The following is a 22,554-nucleotide window of genomic DNA, read 5'->3' as shown; positions in this document are numbered from 1 at the left end:
AAGAGATAACTTCTTGCCAACAAGAAACCAGTGAACAATTATCACAATGCTGTTTCATTGAAATCCAATTACAGAACATGTGACTGGACTTGTAAATACTTTCTTCGAATATTATGATTTTTTTTCTTGGGAATTGACTCAATATAATATAAACGAGGGGTTAGTGCCAGAACCATTTTCCCTAGATGTGAGAAATCCCACTTCAAAAGTTTGAAATGGTGCTAAAAAGCACCACTTGAAGTTTTATTAGCAATATTGTTTCCAGCCATTGTCATTAAGTGTGCCAAACAGTATATCTTGTTTTTTCAACATAACATTGATATTAACATGTAATAAAGATAACCTGAAATATATACGATGTTCTGGCATATCTCTTCCCCAAAGAAATTCAGCTAGACTTTCAGCCAAAGCGAAGTAAATAAAGGCAACTCCATCTGGCAGCATAAACATTATACAGGAAAGGGGAAATGTGAGGCCCTGATCCTTGTAAACAGAAGTGATACATTGTGGCCCTGATAAATGATAACATTTCTGCTTGCGTCAAATTACCCCAAACACAGGACATACGTTTATGCTTCAGAAACTTTCTCAATGAGCAAGCCAATTAATAGCAATAACAGCTTATCTCTCGACAGCTGGTAATGGCTCAACCACAGAGTCTGCGTGACACAGAGGCGGATACCATTATCCTGGTGTAAGCTGACACTCTAAAGCATCGCTTGCTACAAACACGTGGTTATAATCACTTACCAGCTTTAACGATTATCTGGCATTGCCTAAAAGAACTAAAGTAATGTCAGTGTTGCCTTTACCAAACATTGTTCATTTTATTAAATGCTGTACATTTACATTTACATTGCATTGTTTGTTTCAAAACTAAAAAGCTAAATAGTCTGCAAAATTAAGTTAATGTCAGGCTGTAATGCTAATGAGTGTAAATGTGTTCACACAAAGTTAACGGAGAAACGTTATTCTATAAATTATAGATGAATAGAAGATCCTTTTAAAACCTTTGAGCAATTATTTGTTTATGTAAATATATATTCTTTTATAAAACAGTGGGTACATATTTAGCTTATTATCTATATACTAGTATATAATATGTAAAGAGTGATAGATAAATAGATAGACAGATCTGTACCCAACGTTCAATTTTCAAAATGGTGACATAACTCGCAGTATTCACAAAAAATATAATAATTTTTTCCAGCTGAGCTTCATTCAAAGTTAATTTATGAACATACAAATACTGCAATTCTTAAGATCAGTTTTCTCAGATTGTATTCGGATATCCATAAGACATTTTAATGTGGTTATAATCATTTTACGTTCCTAACAGTAAATGGAATTCTTAGCTTGAACATTCACGCGATTGTTGTGGCTCACTAAAAGGGAAATTAATAAAGAAGTAATGCAGTAAATTGTCAGATATAATATAGCCAGGATCAGCATTTCAGCAATGTCAGACTTCCACAAATCTGAGTCGGGTATTCATGTTTAACTGCGGCATAGTATCTCAGCGGGCTGGCACAATAATATTGACATTAGTCCGGACTAGTGCAATCACACGCACTTACGCACGCACGCGCGTACGCACACATAGCTATATTAGTGCGATAACGAACACAGCACCACAGTCACACATCATATGATGCAAAGTCTGTGTCATAGTCTTCCTCCATAGCATCTGGTCCCGGTAGACAATCAGATCTGTTACCTGTTGGGAGAGCTTTGTAGTACTCATGATACACTGGTTCTTTGTTGTCTGCAGCACACCTTTCCTTATAAAGTTCATTCATCTTTTTAATATTCAATTCTGGTCCTAAAAATTGCCTGTAGTGGGCATCCATCTTAGGAAATGACTCAATGTGTTCCCTCACTTTTGTCAAGCGATCACTGGCAGTTTTATTGTATGGCTTATGTCTACCGCGACGTTCTGTGCTCCCAAAGGTTCCCTGGCTCTTGAGCTGTAAGGCATGGCTGATGTATGACTCCCCAATGTCAAGAGTCTTCATGAAAAACTTCTTGCAAACAAGATGTCTTGTTCCTTCCCACTGTAGATTAAATGCCCGATGACTTGGCATTTCTTTTCCACCTTTTTTTCACTGTCATCCAGGTATATACGGGTTTTCTTTTAATCAGTGTTGGAACAAACAAAATCCTTTTGCCTTTCATATGATGTCAAGCTTCTAAATGATTTAAATAAACTGTGTCGAGCTTCTTCGGGGATCTTCTGGGTGCACTTATATCTACATTTTGAGCAGTCGACTGCTTTAACCGATTTTTCTTTCATGGTCTTCCCTTGCTGGTTCACATATTCCATATTCCATTCCACCTAATCTCAGGTGTTTCCTTTGATTATTTAACCATGTCTCGGGCGTCGCATGTCTCTTTCTAAACAGCACCTTTCTAGGAGGTGTATGGAAGGCTGCCGACTTTCTTGAAGTTGCAGATCGAGATGGGTTCCGTTTGTTTGGGGTTGATGCTGTTTTACCTGATGACACTGTGTCGTCACCATGCTGTGAAGATACTGGAACTGGACTTGAAGTATTTGAACTGATCACAGGACCTTCTGGCATTACATGGTTGCGTTCATTTACAGCAGGACAAGAAACATCAGAGATGCTGATGGACTGGAGACAACTTGCAGCTGATGTGGACGTTCCAGGACAGGTAGCTCTAGAAGCACCTGCTTCTGTTGTTTCATGTTGAGTACTTGAGTACTGAGAAGATTTTGTGATGTTATTTTCTATCATTGTGTTTGACAAATGGTTAGCCAGTGGTGTGCATGCATCATAATGATCTTCAATACCTTTTATGGATGTAAATGCGAGGATTATTCTTCTCTCAGTGCATTGTTGACGAATTGTAGGTTGGACATCAATTACAGGAGTTGATGCCTTGCTGGAGAAAATACGGACACCACGACCTGACCAGTTAGCAAGTGCTAATGGCAGGAAATCAGCAACCTTATTGGTGAAATATCCATTCCTGCGAAGATGTTCCACTTCCAGTGAATAACTTTGCCATGTTTCCAGGTTGTTTTCCTCCACTTCAGCATAGAAATCAGAATAAGTGATGATATTATCATCAAGATGATCACACAGTTGTTTCCTCAGTTCACATTCACTCACATTAAGTTGAAGTGCAGAAGCCTTAAAAAAGCAATTTCCATCAGCCGGTACCTTCAGTAAATTGTATCCATTACAATGCAAAAGTTGTTCTTATCACTCCGTGTGAAACTTTTTCATTTTAGATTCATACATGTAGTTGGTATGACTTTCATGTAATGTCTTCAGAACAACAGTTTCCTCCAATTCCCCACTTGACCTTTCATGAAATTTGCTATGAACAATATTCTTCTGATTTGGTATTGACAATTCTGTTTCCGATTCTGTGGTGTCAGACGAGCATAAATCTTCTTCCTTCGGAAGGTACTCTTCTGATGATGTTTCGATGCTACTTTCAACATGTGTATGTCTATATTTCCCCAAATAAATTAAAGGTTCGTCATCAGAGATGTCAAATTCATTTTCATTTCCTCCCTCACTGGTATTACTGGGACGTGGCTCTATGTAGTCTTGAGGGGCTTTCATTTGCGTTGCCGACAAAGGATCTGGGTTGTCAGTAGTTTGTACCTGATTAGCATCCATGTTGGTTGCCGTCAATGGATCTGCGCTGTCAGTGGTTGGTAGCTGATCAGTTTCCATGTTGGTTGCCGCCAATGGATCTTCGTTGTCAGTGGTTGGTAATTGATTAGCTTCCATGTTGGTTGCCGTCAATGGACCTAGGTTGTCAGTGGTTGGTAACTGATTAGCTTCCATGTTGGTTGCCGCCAATGGAGCTAGGTTGTCAGTGGTTGGTAGATGATTAGCTTCCATGCTGGTTGCCGTCAATGGATCTGGGTTGTCAGTGGTTGGTAGCTGATTAGCATCTATGTTGGTTGCAGCCAATAGACCTATGTTGTCAGTTGTTGGTAGCTGATCAGCTTCCACGTTGGTTGCCGCAAATAGACCTATGTTGTCAGTTGTTGGTAGCTGATCAGTTTCCATGTCGGTTGATGCCAATGGACCTAAGTTGTCAGTGGTTGGTTGCGGATTTGGTTCCATGCTCGTTGCCGTCAATGGATCTGTGTTGTCAGTTGTTGGTAGCTCATTAGCATCCATGCTCGTTGCCGTCAATGGATCTGTGTTGGCAGTGGTTGGTAGCTGATTAGCATCCATGTTGGTTGCCGTCAATGGAACTGGGTTGGCAGTGGTTGGTAGCTGATTAGCATCCATGTTGGTTGCCGTCAATGGAACTGGGTTGTCAGTGGTTGGAAGCTGATTAGCATCCATGTTGGTTGCCATCAATGGATCTGGGTTGTCTGTGGTTAGTAGCGGATTTGGTTCCATGTTGGTGGGTGGTTGTGGCACATTATGGTGTAATATCTGATTGTTCTCGATAATATTGCAAGCTTCCAAAATGTCTTGATCTTCGAAGTCAGAATCAAACTCACTCATTTTCCAATGCCTATAGAAAGAAAACAAAAAACAAAAGAAAACAATACATAGCACTGGTCTTGAAATATTTGTGTATGTGACATTATTTCTCAATTTACAATCTAACTTCATGTATCATATATTTACTCTTATGTAAACTTTACATGTGTTTATCAACTGTTTATGAAAGATGTTTATGTTAAAAACACAAGTCTCACCCATGTCATTTACATACTATTTTATAGCAAAATTAACAAAAAATTTCCCTGCGATTATCTGAAAACAACCAAGAACAAACTAAAAGTTAACGAACACTGAATTGATAATGACTTAAACATAAAAATCGGTTATATAAATCATCAGACGTGTTGTTGCGTCGTAACTTTATAACAATATAAGAGATCAAATTTCAAAAATTAGTAAAATAACAGATAATTTAATTCAATTTACAGTTTTACTTACCTTAAACGTATTTATGTTGATGAAAATAATTTGGACTATGATATTTCCGTTGTAAGACGTTTGTGTAGTCGGGTTTATCTTCGACGCCAAGACCAAGTAATGACCACTAGTATAAGCTGACTAGAATTTAGCCCGGGGATCAGATATAAACATCCTGGGCCATAGAAGGCTAGCACCAGTTAACATCATCTGGTGCGGGGGAGCGCTTATCTCTAATCGTAAACACAAACAGCCAGCACATCTCAAATGCTTATCAGTTGTTACAGCTCTCCAATTAAAGGAGTCTGAAGCCTATATCAGAGTGCTAGAATGTGTCAATTCTCGATACGTTTTTCTGGCTTAATAGAATTGAGTGAAAACTTTAATGTTGTGTATATACCAGCATGTAGTATTTTAGTATAGAACATCCTGGCGCAACACGAGAACAGAGTTAGGTGATAAGATGTTTATGTCTTGTTGAATATCTTTTAAAATATACAATGTAGTACATAGATATTTTGGCGTAGGATTATATATGGTCATACAATGTTTTGAAAGTCATAAAGTCAATTTTAATATTTTACAAGACAATGTGTTCTGGCACGATATCAGGGAAAATTGATATTCGCAACAAAATCACAATCATTTTTTCACAGTACTTGCCCTTTAACATGCTCAAGATGATGATCCTAAAAAGTCAAATATTTGGCAAAACAAATATACATGTATATACACACATGATAACACAATAAATGCAATGTTGTCACCAAGTTAAAAGTCAACAGCTGATGACACTTACCAGTGGAGACAAGTTGTCGCTGTCGTCATACGGGAGATGAACGATGACAAGGCCTCTCCCTTCACTCTCACACAGACTCTTCAAACTGGGGGCGTACTCCTGCAGACATAACCACAGACAGGACTTACTCAGCCGATCATCGTGCAAGGGATCATAACACATGTTGTTCAAAACATGTCAAGAGACTCCAAATTCACTAAGGGTTGTCATGGTTATTAGTGTGTGAGGACCCCTGGCCATGCCGGGAAACCTGGCTAAAAAACACCTTCCGACCAATGTCAGAAACAAGCAAACCAAGCTGAACTAGCTACAAACATTTAATTATGTCACTGTCTAGTATGGTTTACGTCGCTTTTGGCAATATTACAGCAATATCAAGGCGGGCGACACCAGAAATGGGTTTCACACATTGTACCCATTTCGGGAATTGAACCCAGGTCGTCGGCGTGACAAGTGAACACTTTATCCACAAGGCTACCCGACCGCCCTGTCACTGTCTAGTAACATATAACATGTACACTACAAATCAGGGAAAAAATAAATTTAAAATAATATTTTCAGGCCAATCTCATTAAAATCAGATCTAAGTTCTTGCTGCCGCTAACCAAAGAACTGAGGACATCCCATTATGGGTCACGTCAAAATGACCTTTCGCGAACTTTTCCTGACCACTGAAATGACTAACAAGAAGTCGACATCAGCCAATTAGAAAGCAGCTTTCTCAAGCTTTACGGAACTCATTTCAACCTGGCGACTTCCATTTCAGACTATGCTTGAAAGATATGTTGACACAGATCTCGATTAAAATTAAAAACAAACGAACATTCTGGAATGTCTAATATATGGTTGAGATTATATGTCAGTGCTTCCACGTACTTTGCAACGCCTCCTCCGTTCAAATGTTTATCCCACGGAAGCAAGAGATAGACGATAATTTTGACAAAATCAGTCATACAGGCCGTAACTGTCATTCGGAATACCCCATGTTAAGGTTTTCAAGGTTGCATGATTAGAGAACACATTCCGACTGTCACTTTTATGATCTGGTAAGCGATGCTTCTGACGTGACCCATAATGGGATGTCCTCAGATCTTTGTTCAGCGATAGCGAGAACTAAGATCTGATTTTAATGAGATTGATTTTCAGGCTAAATATTTCATATTTCACCCAGCCATTATAAGTGTATTAAAACAAAAAATATGATCATGATCATACTAGTTCTGATTAACATGATTAAAACTATACTCTTTGGACATCTTTATATTTGCATTTATGTTACCTCAAGTGTAATTTTCATGAAGTTTAACCCTACATCAACCTTTACAACATTTGTACTTCTTCTGTTGTCATTCCCCACTCTAGGGGGTTGTCACTCCCTAAGCCCCTACTCCACCCGGAACCCAAAAGATCTGGGTCCGAATTGGTCTCCAGTAACCCTTACTTGTCATAAGAGGCAACTAATGGGATCGGGTGGTCAGACCCGCTGACTTGGTTGATGTATATCATTGTATCCCAATTGCATGGATTGATGCCCTTGATATCGATCACTGGATTGTCTGGTCAAGATTTGATTATTTACAGACCATCGTCATATAGCTGGAAATTTGCTGAGAGATGCGTTAAACAAACAAACAAACAAACTTATCTACCTTTGCCAGGAGCTCGACCTCAGTGTGCATGTTGCTTGGTGCGGAGATGTAGAGACGGCACACGCTGCTGATGCTGTGGTCGGGGATGGTGGGGATCACCTGGGTCAGGTTGGCCAGGGCGGTGCTCCAGTCATCTGGTCAACCATGCATGTACCATGTGTAACATCAGTGAGATATAAGGAGGTTTTGTTACTGGTTTCTTAATCTCTCACTATTTCACAAAACATCTTACTTCATGTTGTTGGAAACTCAAATAAGCCTGTACAAGTGCATATATGTTATGAAAATAACAGTCAAAAGTATATTCAGGTATCTATCTTCAAGACCTAGACCTGCTCAGAGGCCAAAATTCAGCTTCAAGTCTGCAGCAAATGTCAGTAAAAATTCCCAATTTGTAATTACAAGTTCATAATTCATGTTATATAGGAATGGCTAATTTTGTTTACTCTGTAGAAGTGACTTGTATTTCACTAGCCAAATTGAAGAAAATTGCCTGCCAAATGGGTTTCACCTTAATTTTGTTTGGACTGGGATTTTCATGTGTCCAAGAAAAGCATGGGTAGAATTCCAACGAAGTCAAAGATCTAAATACCAAATCCTGGATAAATCCCTGACATGGAAATAATTTCACCATTGGAACGAGTGAAAATTAAAAATCATATTGGCTACTTTTCAGCCATATTGTAACTCACCATTTGATGTCAAAGAAGCTATTTGCATGACAAGGTGACACAATTTTATGGATAACAACTTCTTTAATACTGCAAAGAGCGACGTTTCGGTATAGATCTTTATACCGTTGTCAAGCAAGACTGACAGTCTAGTTATCCATAAAATTGTGTCACCTCGTCATCCATCAACTTCTCAGTAATGCCTATCAAACAATTTCATGTGTCTAAGAAAAGCATGGGTAGAATTCCAACGAAGTCAAAGATCTAAATACCAAATCCTGGATAAATCCCTGACATGGAAATAATTTCACCATTGGAACGAGTGAAAATTAAAAATCATATTGGCTACTTTTCAGCCATATTGTAACTCACCATTTGATGTCAAAGAAGCTATTTGCATGACAAGGTGACACAATTTTATGGATAACAACTTCTTTAATACTGCAAAGAGCGACGTTTCGGTATAGATCTTTATACCGTTGTCAAGCAAGACTGACAGTCTAGTTATCCATAAAATTGTGTCACCTCGTCATCCATCAACTTCTCAGTAATGCCTATCAAACAATTTCATGTGTCTAAGAAAAGCATGGGTAGAATTCCAACGAAGTCAAAGATCTAAATACCAAACTAGACAAATGCATCTATCGACTACCAGATATGAATTTCCGTTGTTGCAATCAAATTATATATCAACATATGTGAGAGTATCTCTACTAGGGTATGCTAACTAGCCAACAAGACCACTTTTTAAAATAAAGTAATCCTTCTGCTCAAGGACCTGCACTGCAGACAAGTCAACCCTGAGTAGGAATACATCTACACGTATGGCTTGTTTTTGTTGGAAAGATATCATCAAAAGCCACAAGCTTGGTTTGTTTGTTTATTTGTCGTTTAACGCCGCACTCAGCAATATTCCAGCTACATGACGGCGGTCTGTAAATAATCGAGTCTGGACCAGACAATCCAGTGATTGTTATCATGAGCATCGATCCACACAATTGGGATACGATAGCATGCATCAACCATGTCAGCGAGCCTTACAACCCGAACCCATTTCGTCGCCTCTTACAACAAGCATAGTCACCTTTTACGGCAAGCATGGGTTGCTGAAGAGCTATTCTACCCCGGATCTTCACAAGCTAGGGGGGACAGTTTTGAAGCGCCAACTGACCTTTATTAACGTTTGTAAAGGGTCCCTCCAGCTCCATGACGCTGTTGGCAAACTCCGGCCCGCGGAGAAAGGCTGGTTGGTGGAGCTGCACGGTGCTACCCAGGGAGGGCTCACTCTCCAGGGCCGTCCACCAGTCCCCGGGGTTCGAGTTACCTTCACAACACATCAATAATACTTCAGGCTTTTCACTTTACTTGTTGCTCTACAGATTGTTTCTCTCAAAACTTGGTGAGGTGAGGTGAGGTGAGGTGAAATGGGTTTTAACGTCGCGTCCAAGATTATTGCAATTATATAGCGACGTGCATGCATGTGTATATGTGTGTGTGTGGCTGCTTGTACTAGTCCGGACTGATGCTGATTTATAGTGACTAGTTCACTGAGATACCATGCCGCAGTTTAACATGAATACCCCACTCAGACACAGTATACTGACTCCGAGCCGACCAGTCCGTGTTTTAGCCCCTTAATGCCGAGCGCCAGACAGGGTAACAACAAGTACCATCTTCTAATGTCTTTTGGTATGACGCGGCCTGGGATTGAACCCCGGACCTTCCGCTCTCCGGGCGGACGCTCTACCACTAGACCACGGAGGCGGTCCCTCAAAACTTGGGGTTGGTGAATGATGTTTTTTTTCAATTTGTGTTAAACCTTTCAATTATTGGAGAGAGTAGGAATAATGAATGGGATGAGTTGGATGGATATATAGAATTATTATTTCAATATCTCTGTTTTTCATTTGACAGTTTTGTGAAATGTGACATGTTTGTTTGTTTGTTGTTTAAAGCTGCACTCAGCAATATTCCAGCTATATGACGTGGTCTGTAAATAATCTAGTCTGGACCAGACAATCCAGTGATTTATATCATGCGCATCGATCTACGCAATTAGGATTGATGACATGAATCAACCAAGTCAGCGAGCCTGACCACCCCATCCCTCTTATGACAAGCATAGTCGCCTGTTATGGCAAGCATGGGTTGCTAAAAACCTATTCTACCCCGGATCTTCACGGGTCGAAATGTGACATGAAATTGTATATATACAGTTCATTTGTGAAAATCATAATGTGACGTATTGTTTTTTCATAAGAATGAACTCAAAGAGTATAAACCTGATAAACCAGATTCACTCACTCATTCAGTGAATTAGTGTTGTTGGGTGCCATTTTTAGCACTATTTCTGCAATATAACTACACAGATAAGAGGTAGAAACTAACAGTTTTAGTCCACAAGTCCTTATAATGATAACATACAGAAAAACCCTTAAAAACGTCAAATTTCTACTAGTCCTTATGATACATTAACTATTGGGCAGTTAGGTAAGGACTATAGGCCTAGTTCCAATTTCTAACGCTGTAGATGCCCGAAATTGGCTTCACACATTGTACACATGTGGGGAATTAAACCTGGGCCTTAATCATGATGACAAATGTTTTAACCACAAGGGTATCTCACCACCCCACCCACCTATAGAGGTTTCCTCCGATCTGGATGCAGTGTCGAGATCTTCTGGTGTGAAGCCGTGGGACAGTTTTGTTAATCGACTCTCCAGTTCTCGTTTGGCTCGAAGAAGATTTTGAATTTCATTCTCCTTTGTTTCTCGAAATATCTGAATATTAGAAAAAATACCATACTGCATTCACATCATTAATAATCATCAATGTCAGGCTGTTGTTTTTCTTCAACAAAAACTATGTCTAAATACGCTAGAAGTAAGAGTCTTATCACAATGATTCCTCTCAAACTGATTTAGTAAATACAAACATAATAATCATAAACATGCACTTGATGGAGTGGTTGAAACATATACTACTCAAAAGAAGTTAAGGATCACCCATTTTTTTCATTACTATAGTTACTCTACCATGGTTGGTTGGTTTGTTGTTTAATGCTGCACTCAGCAATATTCCAGCTATATGACGGCAGGCTGTAAATAATCGAGTCTGGACCAGACAATCCAGTGATTAATATCATGAGCATCGATCCACGCAATTGGGATCAATGACATGCCTCAACCAAGTCAGCGAGCCTGACCACCTGATCCCGTTAGTCGCCTCTTACAACAAGCATAGTTGCCTTTTACGGCAAGCAAGGGTTGCTGAAGACCTACCCTACCCCAGATCCTCAACTCTACCATGGCATCATGTCAGATTTACTAAAATAATTTTAAGAATCGGATGGTCCTTAACTTCTGTTGAGTAGTATATTTCTGTTTGCTGCTTTGGCAGAATTGGTAGAATTGCTGGTTTGTGAGCGTGTAAAAAGGCTTGACGAAGAGTTTATTTCTTTGAAACTGCTTGACATCACAAAGAGAAGTATATGTATGTTGGTAAGTTTCAGTTTTGATACAAAACCAAAGTGATGCATGTTATATGATGTTGTTTGAGAACAACAGTTAACAAACTAAACATGAGGGATTTTGTATAAACTGGTAATCATGATGGCAAAAACTTTGAATATAGCTATCAACAAAACTCAGCACAGCTATCAGCATATCTCAGCATAGCTATTAGCATAACTTGGCACAGCTATCAGCAAAACTCAGCATAGCTATCAGCATTACTCAGCATAGCTATCAGCATAGCCACGATCATAACTCAGCACAGATATGATCATAACTCAGGATAGCCACAAGCATAACTCAGCACAGATATGATCATAACTCAGCATAGCTATCAGCATAACTCAACATAGCTATCAGCATAACTCAGCATAGTTATCAGCATAACTCAGCATAGTTATCAGCATAACTCAGCATAGCTATCAGCATAACTCAGCATAGCTATCAGCATAACTCAACATAGCTATCAGCATAACTCAGCATAGTTATCAGCATAACTCAGCATAGTTATCAGCATAACTCAGCATAGCTGTCAGCATAACTCAGCATAGCTACCAGCATAACTCTGCAGAGCTATCAGCATAACTCAGCATAGCTATCAGCATAACTCAACATAGCTATCAGCATAACTCTGCATAGTTATCAGCATAACTCAGCATAACTCAGCATAGCTGTCAGCATAACTCAGCATAACTCAGCATAGCTATCAGAATAGCTGTCAGCATAGCTATCAGCATAGCTATCAGCATAACTCAGCATAACTATCAGAATAGCTGTCAGCATAATTCAACATAGCTATCAGCATAGCTATCAGCATAACTCAGCATAGCTGTCAGCATAGCTATCAGCATAGCTATCAGCATACTCAGCATAGCTATCAGCATTACTCAGCATAGCTATCAGCATTACTTGGCATAGCTATCAGCATAACTCGGCATAGCTATCAGCATAACTCAGCATAGCTATCAGCATAACTCAGCATGGCTATCAGCATTACCCAGCATGGCATCAGTATGATACAGAAACAATCCAATGATCATGATTAATATGAATTCCAGCAATTTTGTGCTTCAACATGTTCAGGACTACAATAAATTAACGTGGGACATAACATTACACAACAGGCATTTGGCACCTTGAACTGCCGTTGTACTTTGTCTCTATCACTTTCAAAAGCCGAAGCCCGTGCCAGCGCCTGCATCTCTGCATCCAGACAGCTTTCCTTCTCGTTCCGGAGTTTGGTACAAGTGTTCTGCAGCGCCAATAGTTCCGATCTCATTCTCTTGTTTTCCATCTCTAGCTTTTGTTCTTTCTTCTGCATGGCCATAATTTCATTATCTTTGTTGAGCTTGTACATATCAAAGTCCTTTTTGATTCTATCGACCTCTGGGTTTTCCAGATCGATGGACAGAGCTGAGCGTAGACTCCCTCCTTTAGATTTCTTCCCAAATGAAGTGACGCTTCGGAGAGGTCCGAGTTTACCTCGAGGCTTGATCTCAATGGGGATTCTTTTAATGACCCCATTTCCATCAAGGTCAGTGCCAAGTATGTCGTCATCATCCTGACCTCGAAGGAATGAGCCCCCAACACCCATTCTACAGGTCTGAAAAAAAGGACAAATATTAAACTGCACAAAATATTTTTCACAAAGTTTCTTTTGCAGTAATTCAACTACTAGTGGGGTAAATTGATCTTGTATGATATATATTAATAACATAAATGGCATTCTAGCATTCAATATAACAAGTAATTACTCACTATGTATTACAAAAATTAACAGATTAATATCATGAATATATTACCATCATGAAGAATAAACTCGATGACATAATCCATTACATCTGAAATCTGCATCTTTTTTACTATTAGAAGTGTCAGTCTTCATTTTGCAAAACACAATAAAAATCAACTTTAAACATCTTACAATAACAATACTAAGTCCATTTTCTTATTTGTAATGATATGAGAATAATAAAAAGTGATGTTCAGTAAAGTATGATGATGATGAACATGTCTAATTTTTCACAAACCTAAATGAACTCTCTCTGAGACTTTCTGCTGTGTGCATACGAGCAATGCAGCTGATTGCAACTGCAGCTCCATGTCAGTGACTACTGCCGAAAATATCACGCACGTCCTTTACAATCCTGTAAAAATAGAAACAGGAGGAAAGTGTTAAGTCTTCTGGAGCCTTAGGAGTTCATTTTTTAACAGATGGGTACTGAGGAATGATGAATGTATAGAACAGCACAACCATGGATGTACAACAAACACTCTTGTCATTTTGTATCTTGTATACAGGTAACAGGTCATTTTGTTTCTTGTATACGGGTAACAGGTCATTTTGTATCTTGTATACAGGTAACAGGTCATTTTGTATCTTGTATACGGGTAACAGGTCATTTTGTTTCTTGTATACGGGTAACAAGTCATTTTGTATCTTGTATACGGGTAATAGGTCATTTTATATCTTGTATACAGGTAACAGGTCATTTTGTATCTTGCATACATGTAACAGGTCATTTCGTATCTTGCATACAGGTAACAGGTCATTTTGTTTCTTGCATACAGGTAACAGGTCATTTTGTATCTTGTATGCAGGCATCAGGTCATTTTGTATCTTGGTAGGTTTGTAAAGCTAGGGGATTGGTATCCCTGGGTAATTCAGTATTTTGTTCATACGACAATGTAAATCGTAATAAATGGATTTGAGTCCACTACTTTGGTAGAGGGCATTTTTCAAAGAACAGGAATTTCCGTTAGCATCTGATAATAAATGTCGACTTGACTTATTAGAATATACTAAGTGGTTCACATTATAGTAGGCCTAACATTAAACAAGCGAGGGTGAACGGTGACCATTGATTCAAGTGGAACACATTCTGACACATTTGATTGAAATGTTTCAGGTAATTATTCAATATATCTTGATTTTTTCATACGATAACATATCATCAATCAAACCATAAATTCACCTTGGCATGTTGCCGATCACTTCCTTACGATGACACCGTGACAAACCAGAAATCACGAGAGAGTTCCCAATCTGACATTGTTTACATCTTTTACCGGAAGTGCCATGGACGCTAATATATAAAGGGGAAGTTACTCTGAACACGTATCCCTGCGGCTAAGAGTGTATGAAGCGTTCATACAATCTAACTTTAACCACAGGCATAAAGATATGGCCGAGATCTGCGTTTCTGTGTATTTGACGATATAAGGAGTGAGTGAGTGAGTGAGTTTGAGTAACGCCGCTATTAACAGTATTCCAGTTATATCGCGGCGTGTCAGCTTAATGTGGGAGGAAAGCCCGAAGTGATGCAGGTCTCAGACGTTTACCACTTCTGGGAAAACCCACGAGCACGGGTATGGTGCTGACAAACCTAGAAACATAATTGGGGCGAACCGGGATTCGAACCCACAATCATAGGTTTCTGGTGTGCCCAGGGGACGCAACTCTGCACAGCGAATCGCGGCGCCTTAGACGACTGGGCCACCCGTGCCCCCGACGATATAAGGAGCATGGTCTGAGGCCTGTGTGGTCCTTAAAACTAAACTCAGAAGAAGTCAACATATTCACTTAATATATACCATCTATGTACCAAAAGTTTTGGGAGACGTGCCAATGCGCGTTACCATTTTTAAACAGAAAGCCTGTAGCCAGACACGTAATATAATAATGCTGACTGGCACTCCCTTGTATTTTGTTTACATTGACCAATATTCAGGACTAAAGTCCAAGTCGGATCAGATAAAAAGATTGCTTGAGTATGCTCAAACCAGGGTAACCCCTAAACCATATCTAACAAGTATCGTCGGATCAAAAAGAATATTATTAATGTTGATAATATATAAGAAATTTTGTCCCAACTATTATGGCTTAACCACAACTTCAAACAAGCAACATACTGCATAAAGCAATGGGCTAATAGTGGAATTTACTCAATTAAAGATATATGCAATGAAATGATGTCATTTGAAGAACTGAAACTAGAAAATTAATTTTACAGAATTTGTATACAACAGTTGCTTAAGTGATCTGATGAAGCCTGTAAAAGGCGCTGGACTCTTTTATGATAAGTTAATATCAAATTAAAATAATCTTAAGGTTTGTGATAAATGGCAATCAATTTTGCAGTGAGATGTTAATTGGAAAACGATATTTACCGTTTATAGATATAAACTGAAGGATGTAAAAGTTTTAGATTTTCAATACAGATTTCTACATGGAATTATCTACATAAAGAAGGAACTATTAACAATGAATCTTGTTGACAATAGTGTTTGTAGTTTTTGTAATGCTGTCAATGAGGACGTCAGCCATGTCTTTTTGGAATGTAATGAAACCAAACAATTTTGGAATGATCTCGAACTTTGGCTTCATAATTATCTTGCACAAAAAATTAAATTGACAAAATATCTTATTTGGTTTGGTTCAAACTACACTAATACTTTAATCAATCATATAATTTTATTGGGAAAATGGCACATTCATGTAAGTGGAATTAAAGGAACCAAACCGAAATTAGATATACTTTAATTTAAAACTATTTAAAAACATATATTCAATCGAAAGGATGACAAAATAACTTTAACAAAAAATGGCCACCTTTATTCTCAGCATTTGATTCTTAGCTCTCTGTTGATACATGATACGTTTGAGTCTGATTGTGGGTTGCATCCGTTTTAGTTTGAAATAGAACAATCTTTGTTTCCAACCCTTTAATTTTTTAAAGAGTGTATTGTGCCATTATATGCAATCGGAAATATGTCTTTGACGGAATACTGTATTAATCTACAACTCTGGGAACAATAAAAAAAGGTTTTTTGAAAAAAGAAAGACATGTATCGTCGGATCGAAGGTTTCCGGACATCAAACGTTTTCGGAATGTCATGTTTATCGCGATTAATCGCGCTATAAAAGGGATTGTAGCATCACATACACATTTTAAATACTAAGATGATGGCTTGGTTTTTGTTAGAGAAAGTTGTCTTTTAAAAGTGAATGAGGTGTTTTACAGTTGTTCATGTGATTAAAGAGAAAACTACAATGTTTCGTGAGCGTCCGAAAACCCATAACACGGGGATATATATTATATGTAATCCTTTTTTTCACATCGTTGTTACGGTATATATAACATACCTCACCTTCTTAAATTGCCATCCAGGAACGATAAAGGAAACAAACGAAGAAATAACTATCCACCAACAAATATGGCACGCATTGAGAGGGGCGTTATTGGATCCGTAAATAAGAACGTATCACGTCAAAAAGTTTCACAACCATCCAAATGTGTATTATTATCTTATTATCTACATCACTCGGCGTGTTCGTTTTGGAAATAAGTCAAATCAAACTGGAAGAATGAAAACAAGCAGCTTTTAAACGTCAGTCAGTGTAAACAATTATTTTTTTTCTTATATTTCGTTACTGTATCCTTAAAAGAGTAAACTAGCCTAAACTATTTGCATAAACCTTTATAACAATGCTGAGAAGAATACTCCTTAAAAAAATGTCTCGTCAATATGTTGTAAGAAAATAAAGATGACAGAATATGATGAAGTGCAAGCATTCATCAAACTGTCACTAAAATGTTCACAACAGCGATCTCACCAACACAACGCGGTAGAAATAAACTCGGTTGACATGACAACAGAGAACAGCTGATTTCTGTACTATGTGCGGGGTATGTAAGCAGACCAATGTCTAATGTATGGCAGTGAATATACGTCTACATGACGTGCACTCCACTTCGTCATTGTCGGCCGTCATGTCTTTCCTGTTTACACGAGCGTCAAGGTCGGCAGGTATTTGATATCTTATTGTGGCCAGTTGACCGACTTTTTTAAAAAAACACCATAACAAGATGTACTGGCTGACGAACTGACTGTAATAGAATTGAAGATTTATTTTTAAAATATTTCTACAAATATTAACAGAACGATATATTCACACACCTGTTCATATGGTCTAAGCGAATGGCGCTGGTGAGATTGATTAAGGTGAGGTGAAATGGGGATTGATGTCGCGTTCAAGATTATTTTTGCACTTATATAGCGATGTGTGTGTGTGTGTGTGTGTGTGTGTGTGTGTGTGTGTGTGTACTACATCCCATTGAGATCCGATGCCGCATTTTAACATGAATACCCCACTCAGACACAGTATACTGACTCCGAGGCGACTAGTCCTTGTTTTAAACCCTAAATGCCGAGACCCAAACAGGGTAACATCAGGTACCATCTTTTATGTCTTTTGGTATGACGAGGCCGGGGATCGAACCACCTTCCGCTCTCCGGGCGAACGCACTACCACTGGACCACGGAGGCGTTCTAGGTTGGTTAAAACATCACCGCTGCAAAATGCCTCGGGAAGAAGGGTGAGGCGAAACGGGGCTTAACTTCGCGTTCAAGATTATTATTACGCTTGCATAGCGATGTACATTTGCGTATGCTTGTGTTTCTGCTTGTACTAGCCTATAGTGCTAGCTCAGTGACATACCATGCCGCAGTTTAACATGAATACCCCACTCAGACACAGTATACTGATTCCTAGCCGACCAGACCTTGTTTTATCACCATATTGCCGAGCTCCATCTATTAACGTGTTTGGCTCTGACGCGGCCGGGGTTAGAACCACCGACCTTCCGCTCTCGGGCAGACGCTCTATCCAGAGTATGAACGGGTGGGAATCGAACCTCTTTTATCAACGTCCGAAATACCTTAAAGGAGATGGATTGTCCCTCATCGAATTTACTTTAAAGTACCTCAAATTCTGTCCTCAAGTATGTGATGTTATTCATCACGCAAAGCGCAAACTGACGGTTATAAACATATCCGTTTCTTCAATGGCCAAGAATTATTGTAGTCGAATCACTAGTCTGTCTCACAGTCCCTAAACCATATTATTTTCCCTTACGCTCCAGTGCTTTGCAGCATATACCGCCATACATATTAACAGCGTCACTTGTGTCAGGAGGCGACGTATAGGTTCCCCACGAGTGTCGTTGACCTCCAATCTCCGAGACAGTAATGAATTAACCGTGTCCTGTGGGACTATATCTGATGGACCAGCAGCAAGCACAGGTTAATACACTGGGGAATAAGGAAGGGCGTATGGCGTCTTATAATAGCTTATAAAGACGGACATATATTTCATGTACGTCTACCCAGAATTTATTAATAAAAATTAATAAATGACAGCATACATCTGAGCCCGCTAATAGCCATAATACACCAGGGTGGTGAGGCCGCTTCAAAGCATAATATGTGTTATTATGATTCGATAGACTGACGCTTAGTCTCTGAACAAAATATTATTAATAGACGCAAGTAACTCCATTTAAATTGAAAAGGAGCCCCGGTGAGATAGAAGAATCATGGAAATCTAGACTTGCTTCATTTAGGGTCTTTGCATTACAGAAAAGGATGGGCGGAAGGGAAAATAATATGGTTTAGGGACTGTGAGACAGACTAGTGATTCGACTACAACATTTCTTGGGCATATATTTGTAACCGACAATTTGCTGTTTGCGTGAGGAATAACATCAAATACTTGAGGACAGAATTTGAGGTACTTTAAAGTATAATTCGATGAGGGACACCCCATCTCCTTTAAGGTGTTTCGGACGTTGATAAAAGAGGTTCGATTCCCACCCGTTCATACTTCGGATAGAGCGTCAGCCCGAGAGCGGAAGGTCTGTGGTTCGATCCCCGGCCGCGTCTTTGCCAAAAACGTTAATAGATGGAGCTCGTTGTAGTTGCTTCCAACAAAATGGCGGCGCCAAGTCAAGACGATCTGATCGGTAATCAAGATCTATATTGTAATAAAACCAGAAGCCAACATGTCTGGTCCGAATTCAAGATTCGCACTGTTTCTAGTTTTGTCAACACAGTCCCCGTGCTCGCGGGGTTACAAACGCTGCAAACCTCCAATACCTACATCACTTCGGGATTTCCCCCAACTTCAAGTTGACACGCTGTGATATAAACTGAAATATTCTTCAAAGAGGCGTGAACACAACTCACTTACACACTTAGACACACTGTCTGATCTTCAAAAGACATGTTATGTCTGTAATCAAATACCAATAAATGTTGATTTCGCGGCATCGCCATATGTCTTTGTTATCTATCTGATCTATAAACTGTCGATAAATACTTTGGACGTCCCATGTAGGACGCCATGGTTTCAGCTGCTTTGAACAGTATTCAAGTTAAATGATGGCGTGTCACCTTGATATGGGAGGAAAGCCTGAAGTGATGCAGGTCTTAGACGTTTACCACTTTGGTGAAACCCACGAGCCGCGTCATAACTAAAAACGTTAATAGATGGAGCTCGTTGTATTTGTTTCGAACAAAATGGCGGCGCCAAGTCAAGACGATCTGATCGGTAATCAAGATGTATGGTGATGACAAACCTAGAAACATAATATGGCTGAACCGGGATTCGAACCCACGATCATAGGTTTCTGGCACGCTCAAGGGACGCAACTCTGCACACAAATTGCGGCGCCTTAGACGACTGGCCCCCGCTCCCCCCCCCCCCCCCCCCCCACCCCCCCCCCCCCACCCCCCCATATAGGACATGAACAAACACTGACAGTTATATGAAACAACTCAAACATATACTTTGTAATCATTACATAAAATACACTCTAATCTTAAACAACCAGACGAAACACAAGTTGATGCCTGAAGTGCACACTGCAACTTGTGTTAGAATGTTTGTGAAACATATCCCTTCTATATGGGATGTTGCGAGATGCATTACTTATTTGGACCGAAACGTAATTCAGCTTTATATGTAACATGAGGTCAATGCTCTGTATATGAGGTTCTGGACATGGAAATTACTTAATAAACCAAACATGCGCATTGTGACAGTTCCGCCCGAGAAACGGCATGAGTGACACGAGGCCCGCCACGAGTGATGTATATTGCTATAGGTGCGCTGTGCCAGTTTAGTCCATGTGATATGTACACTGATGCTTAACCTACTCGTTACCTACCACATGCTAACCGGCTCTCTGTCAGCATTTCCGTCACGCTCTTTCTATTGTCTTTCTGTTTTTTTTATTTTTCGGTATCATGTTATTTTGTTATTTTTTTTTATGTATGCTTAGTGTTTGTTTGCGTCAGCTGATACCGTTGATATCGGCCAACGAATACATTTTGATTATTTGTGGTAATTTCGGTATTGAAGCAGCTCTGAAACGTCGTACAAAGAATAAAAGAAGTTGCTATCCATAAAAAGTGTCATGTATTCACATTCTCCAAACTTCTAATGCCTATGAAACACTTTGATCTGGCTAAGGTAGCTCAATTCACTGTGCACCCTTTTCACACCAAGCTTTCACGCCGTGATATAACGTATAAGACCGAATCACTTCAGCCTTCTCACACCAAGCTTTCACGCCTTGATATAACGTCTTAGACCTGCATCACTTCAGCCTTCTCACACCAAGCTTTCACGCCTTGATATAACGTCTAAGACCTGCATCACTTCAGCCTTCTCACACCAAGCTTTCACGCCGTGATATAACTGAAATAATGTTGAAAGGGTGTTAATCCAAACTGACTCACTCACTGAAAGACAGCCGAAGGTGGAACAGGCCGCGGTGTCTACCCCGGTTATCGTAGACTGAAGTAGCCTTAAAACCTCAACTTACTCACTCACCATGGAGAATAAGGGCTGTTTAGAGTGCCATTAACCTTTCTTTAATAACATGTGAACTGAAAATATAAACAGTTTGATCTTTTGATCGTAACAAAGTGTGATCGGTGAGTGTATGAATGTTGTTTTATGCAACAATAACAACGGTCCACGCCGCTATGCACACATCCAATCAAGTCATACTTTGTTGTGATCCGATTGTCATCAGGACAAGGGCGGGAACTGGGGACCTATTCTGATCCGAAACTCCACGTGGTTGATTCTGTGTTAATGCCGGGCAAAAGAAACTATTCACATGGGACTTGGATTTGACCAACAAACAGTAAACAACATCACACGTTACTATACAGGCTTACCAGTCGCCGAAATACAGTACCTGCAGACTTAAGCGTTAGGCGTGACGCATCGGGAAGGCCTGTCCTCATCTGGCCTACACCTCATGTCGCCTACACTACTATCAAAACAAATTTATTGATGAGTGCATATCACACTTGTACCCTTATCCCTTCAGTAAAATGAACTCTTCCAACAAGATAACAAAGAATGTAAATGACTTTTGATTCTGTAATTTCATTTTGTATATGAGATCATCTTCACAACTCAAATGTTTTCACAACATCAAATATCATAAATACACATGTATAATCATAGCACTGTACATTTATATCCATCATCTTCATGTCTTATAACATTAGCACTACATCATTACTAGCAAAATTACTGTAATTTGATGAAATGTCCAACTGCATCTAGACACTGGATCACTGATCTTCGGCCAGTAGCAAGCTGCTGCTTCAGTCTCTCGATCCTTGCATCTCTGTCTCTGTCAACACGAGCACGAGGTCTCATGGCACCACCCAGGCCAATCTGCCTTCTTGACCGTCTATCTGCTGTCTCGATCTTCTTGAGTTCTTTGACAAACTGGAAGATGTTGGGATGGGCTCTCGGCATTCTCTTCTTCAGGCCGTTGTGGAAACCTTCAAGATGATTGTTGGAGCGTGGACCGGTGTTCTCGTGTTGATTCCACAGGGCTCGAGGGAACGTGGCATTGAAGTCCACCCATGTGCCTGTGACGAAGTCGTTGAACCTGGTGATCTGCTGCCCCTCTGGTCCTTGCTCCATCACTTCAATCAAGGCATCTTGGACTTCAGCTAGGGGTAGAAGCGGCAACGCTGCAGCTCTTCTGATGTGGGTCTGCACTGCTGGGTTGTCGGTGTAGTCTCGGGCCAGGCCTCTGTCCACAACTTGTCTCCACAGAGCCTGGGCGTAGTGGAAAAAACATCCTCTGACGGAACTTGCTGGGAAGACATCACTGATGGCACTGA

At 39.8% G+C, this 22,554-nt stretch overlaps 1 protein-coding gene across 1 annotated transcript in view; it reads right to left on the bottom strand.

Annotated features, from left to right (window-relative positions):
- LOC124112299 (nephrocystin-3-like) overlaps positions 1-14,644 on the bottom strand; it is a 49,322-nt gene extending 34,678 nt beyond the window's left edge. The window contains exons 1-7 of the mRNA XM_046472339.2: positions 14,529-14,644; positions 13,584-13,700; positions 12,689-13,156; positions 10,680-10,821; positions 9,213-9,365; positions 7,371-7,504; positions 5,722-5,820 (exon numbers count right to left, since the gene is read on the bottom strand). Coding sequence (XP_046328295.2) covers positions 5,722-5,820; positions 7,371-7,504; positions 9,213-9,365; positions 10,680-10,821; positions 12,689-13,147 — 987 coding nt within the window. The 5' untranslated portion in view covers positions 13,148-13,156; positions 13,584-13,700; positions 14,529-14,644. The remainder of the gene's footprint in view (positions 1-5,721; positions 5,821-7,370; positions 7,505-9,212; positions 9,366-10,679; positions 10,822-12,688; positions 13,157-13,583; positions 13,701-14,528) is intronic.
- Between the last annotated feature and the right edge of the window lie 7,910 nt (positions 14,645-22,554).

This window comes from Haliotis rufescens, unplaced genomic scaffold, assembly GCF_023055435.1.
Source record: "Haliotis rufescens isolate VD_foot unplaced genomic scaffold, xgHalRufe1.0.p SCAF_4, whole genome shotgun sequence".
Classification (NCBI taxonomy): domain Eukaryota; kingdom Metazoa; phylum Mollusca; class Gastropoda; order Lepetellida; family Haliotidae; genus Haliotis; species Haliotis rufescens.
Note: the sequence above shows the minus strand (reverse complement) of the source record. Positions and strands in the feature narration are given on the sequence as shown.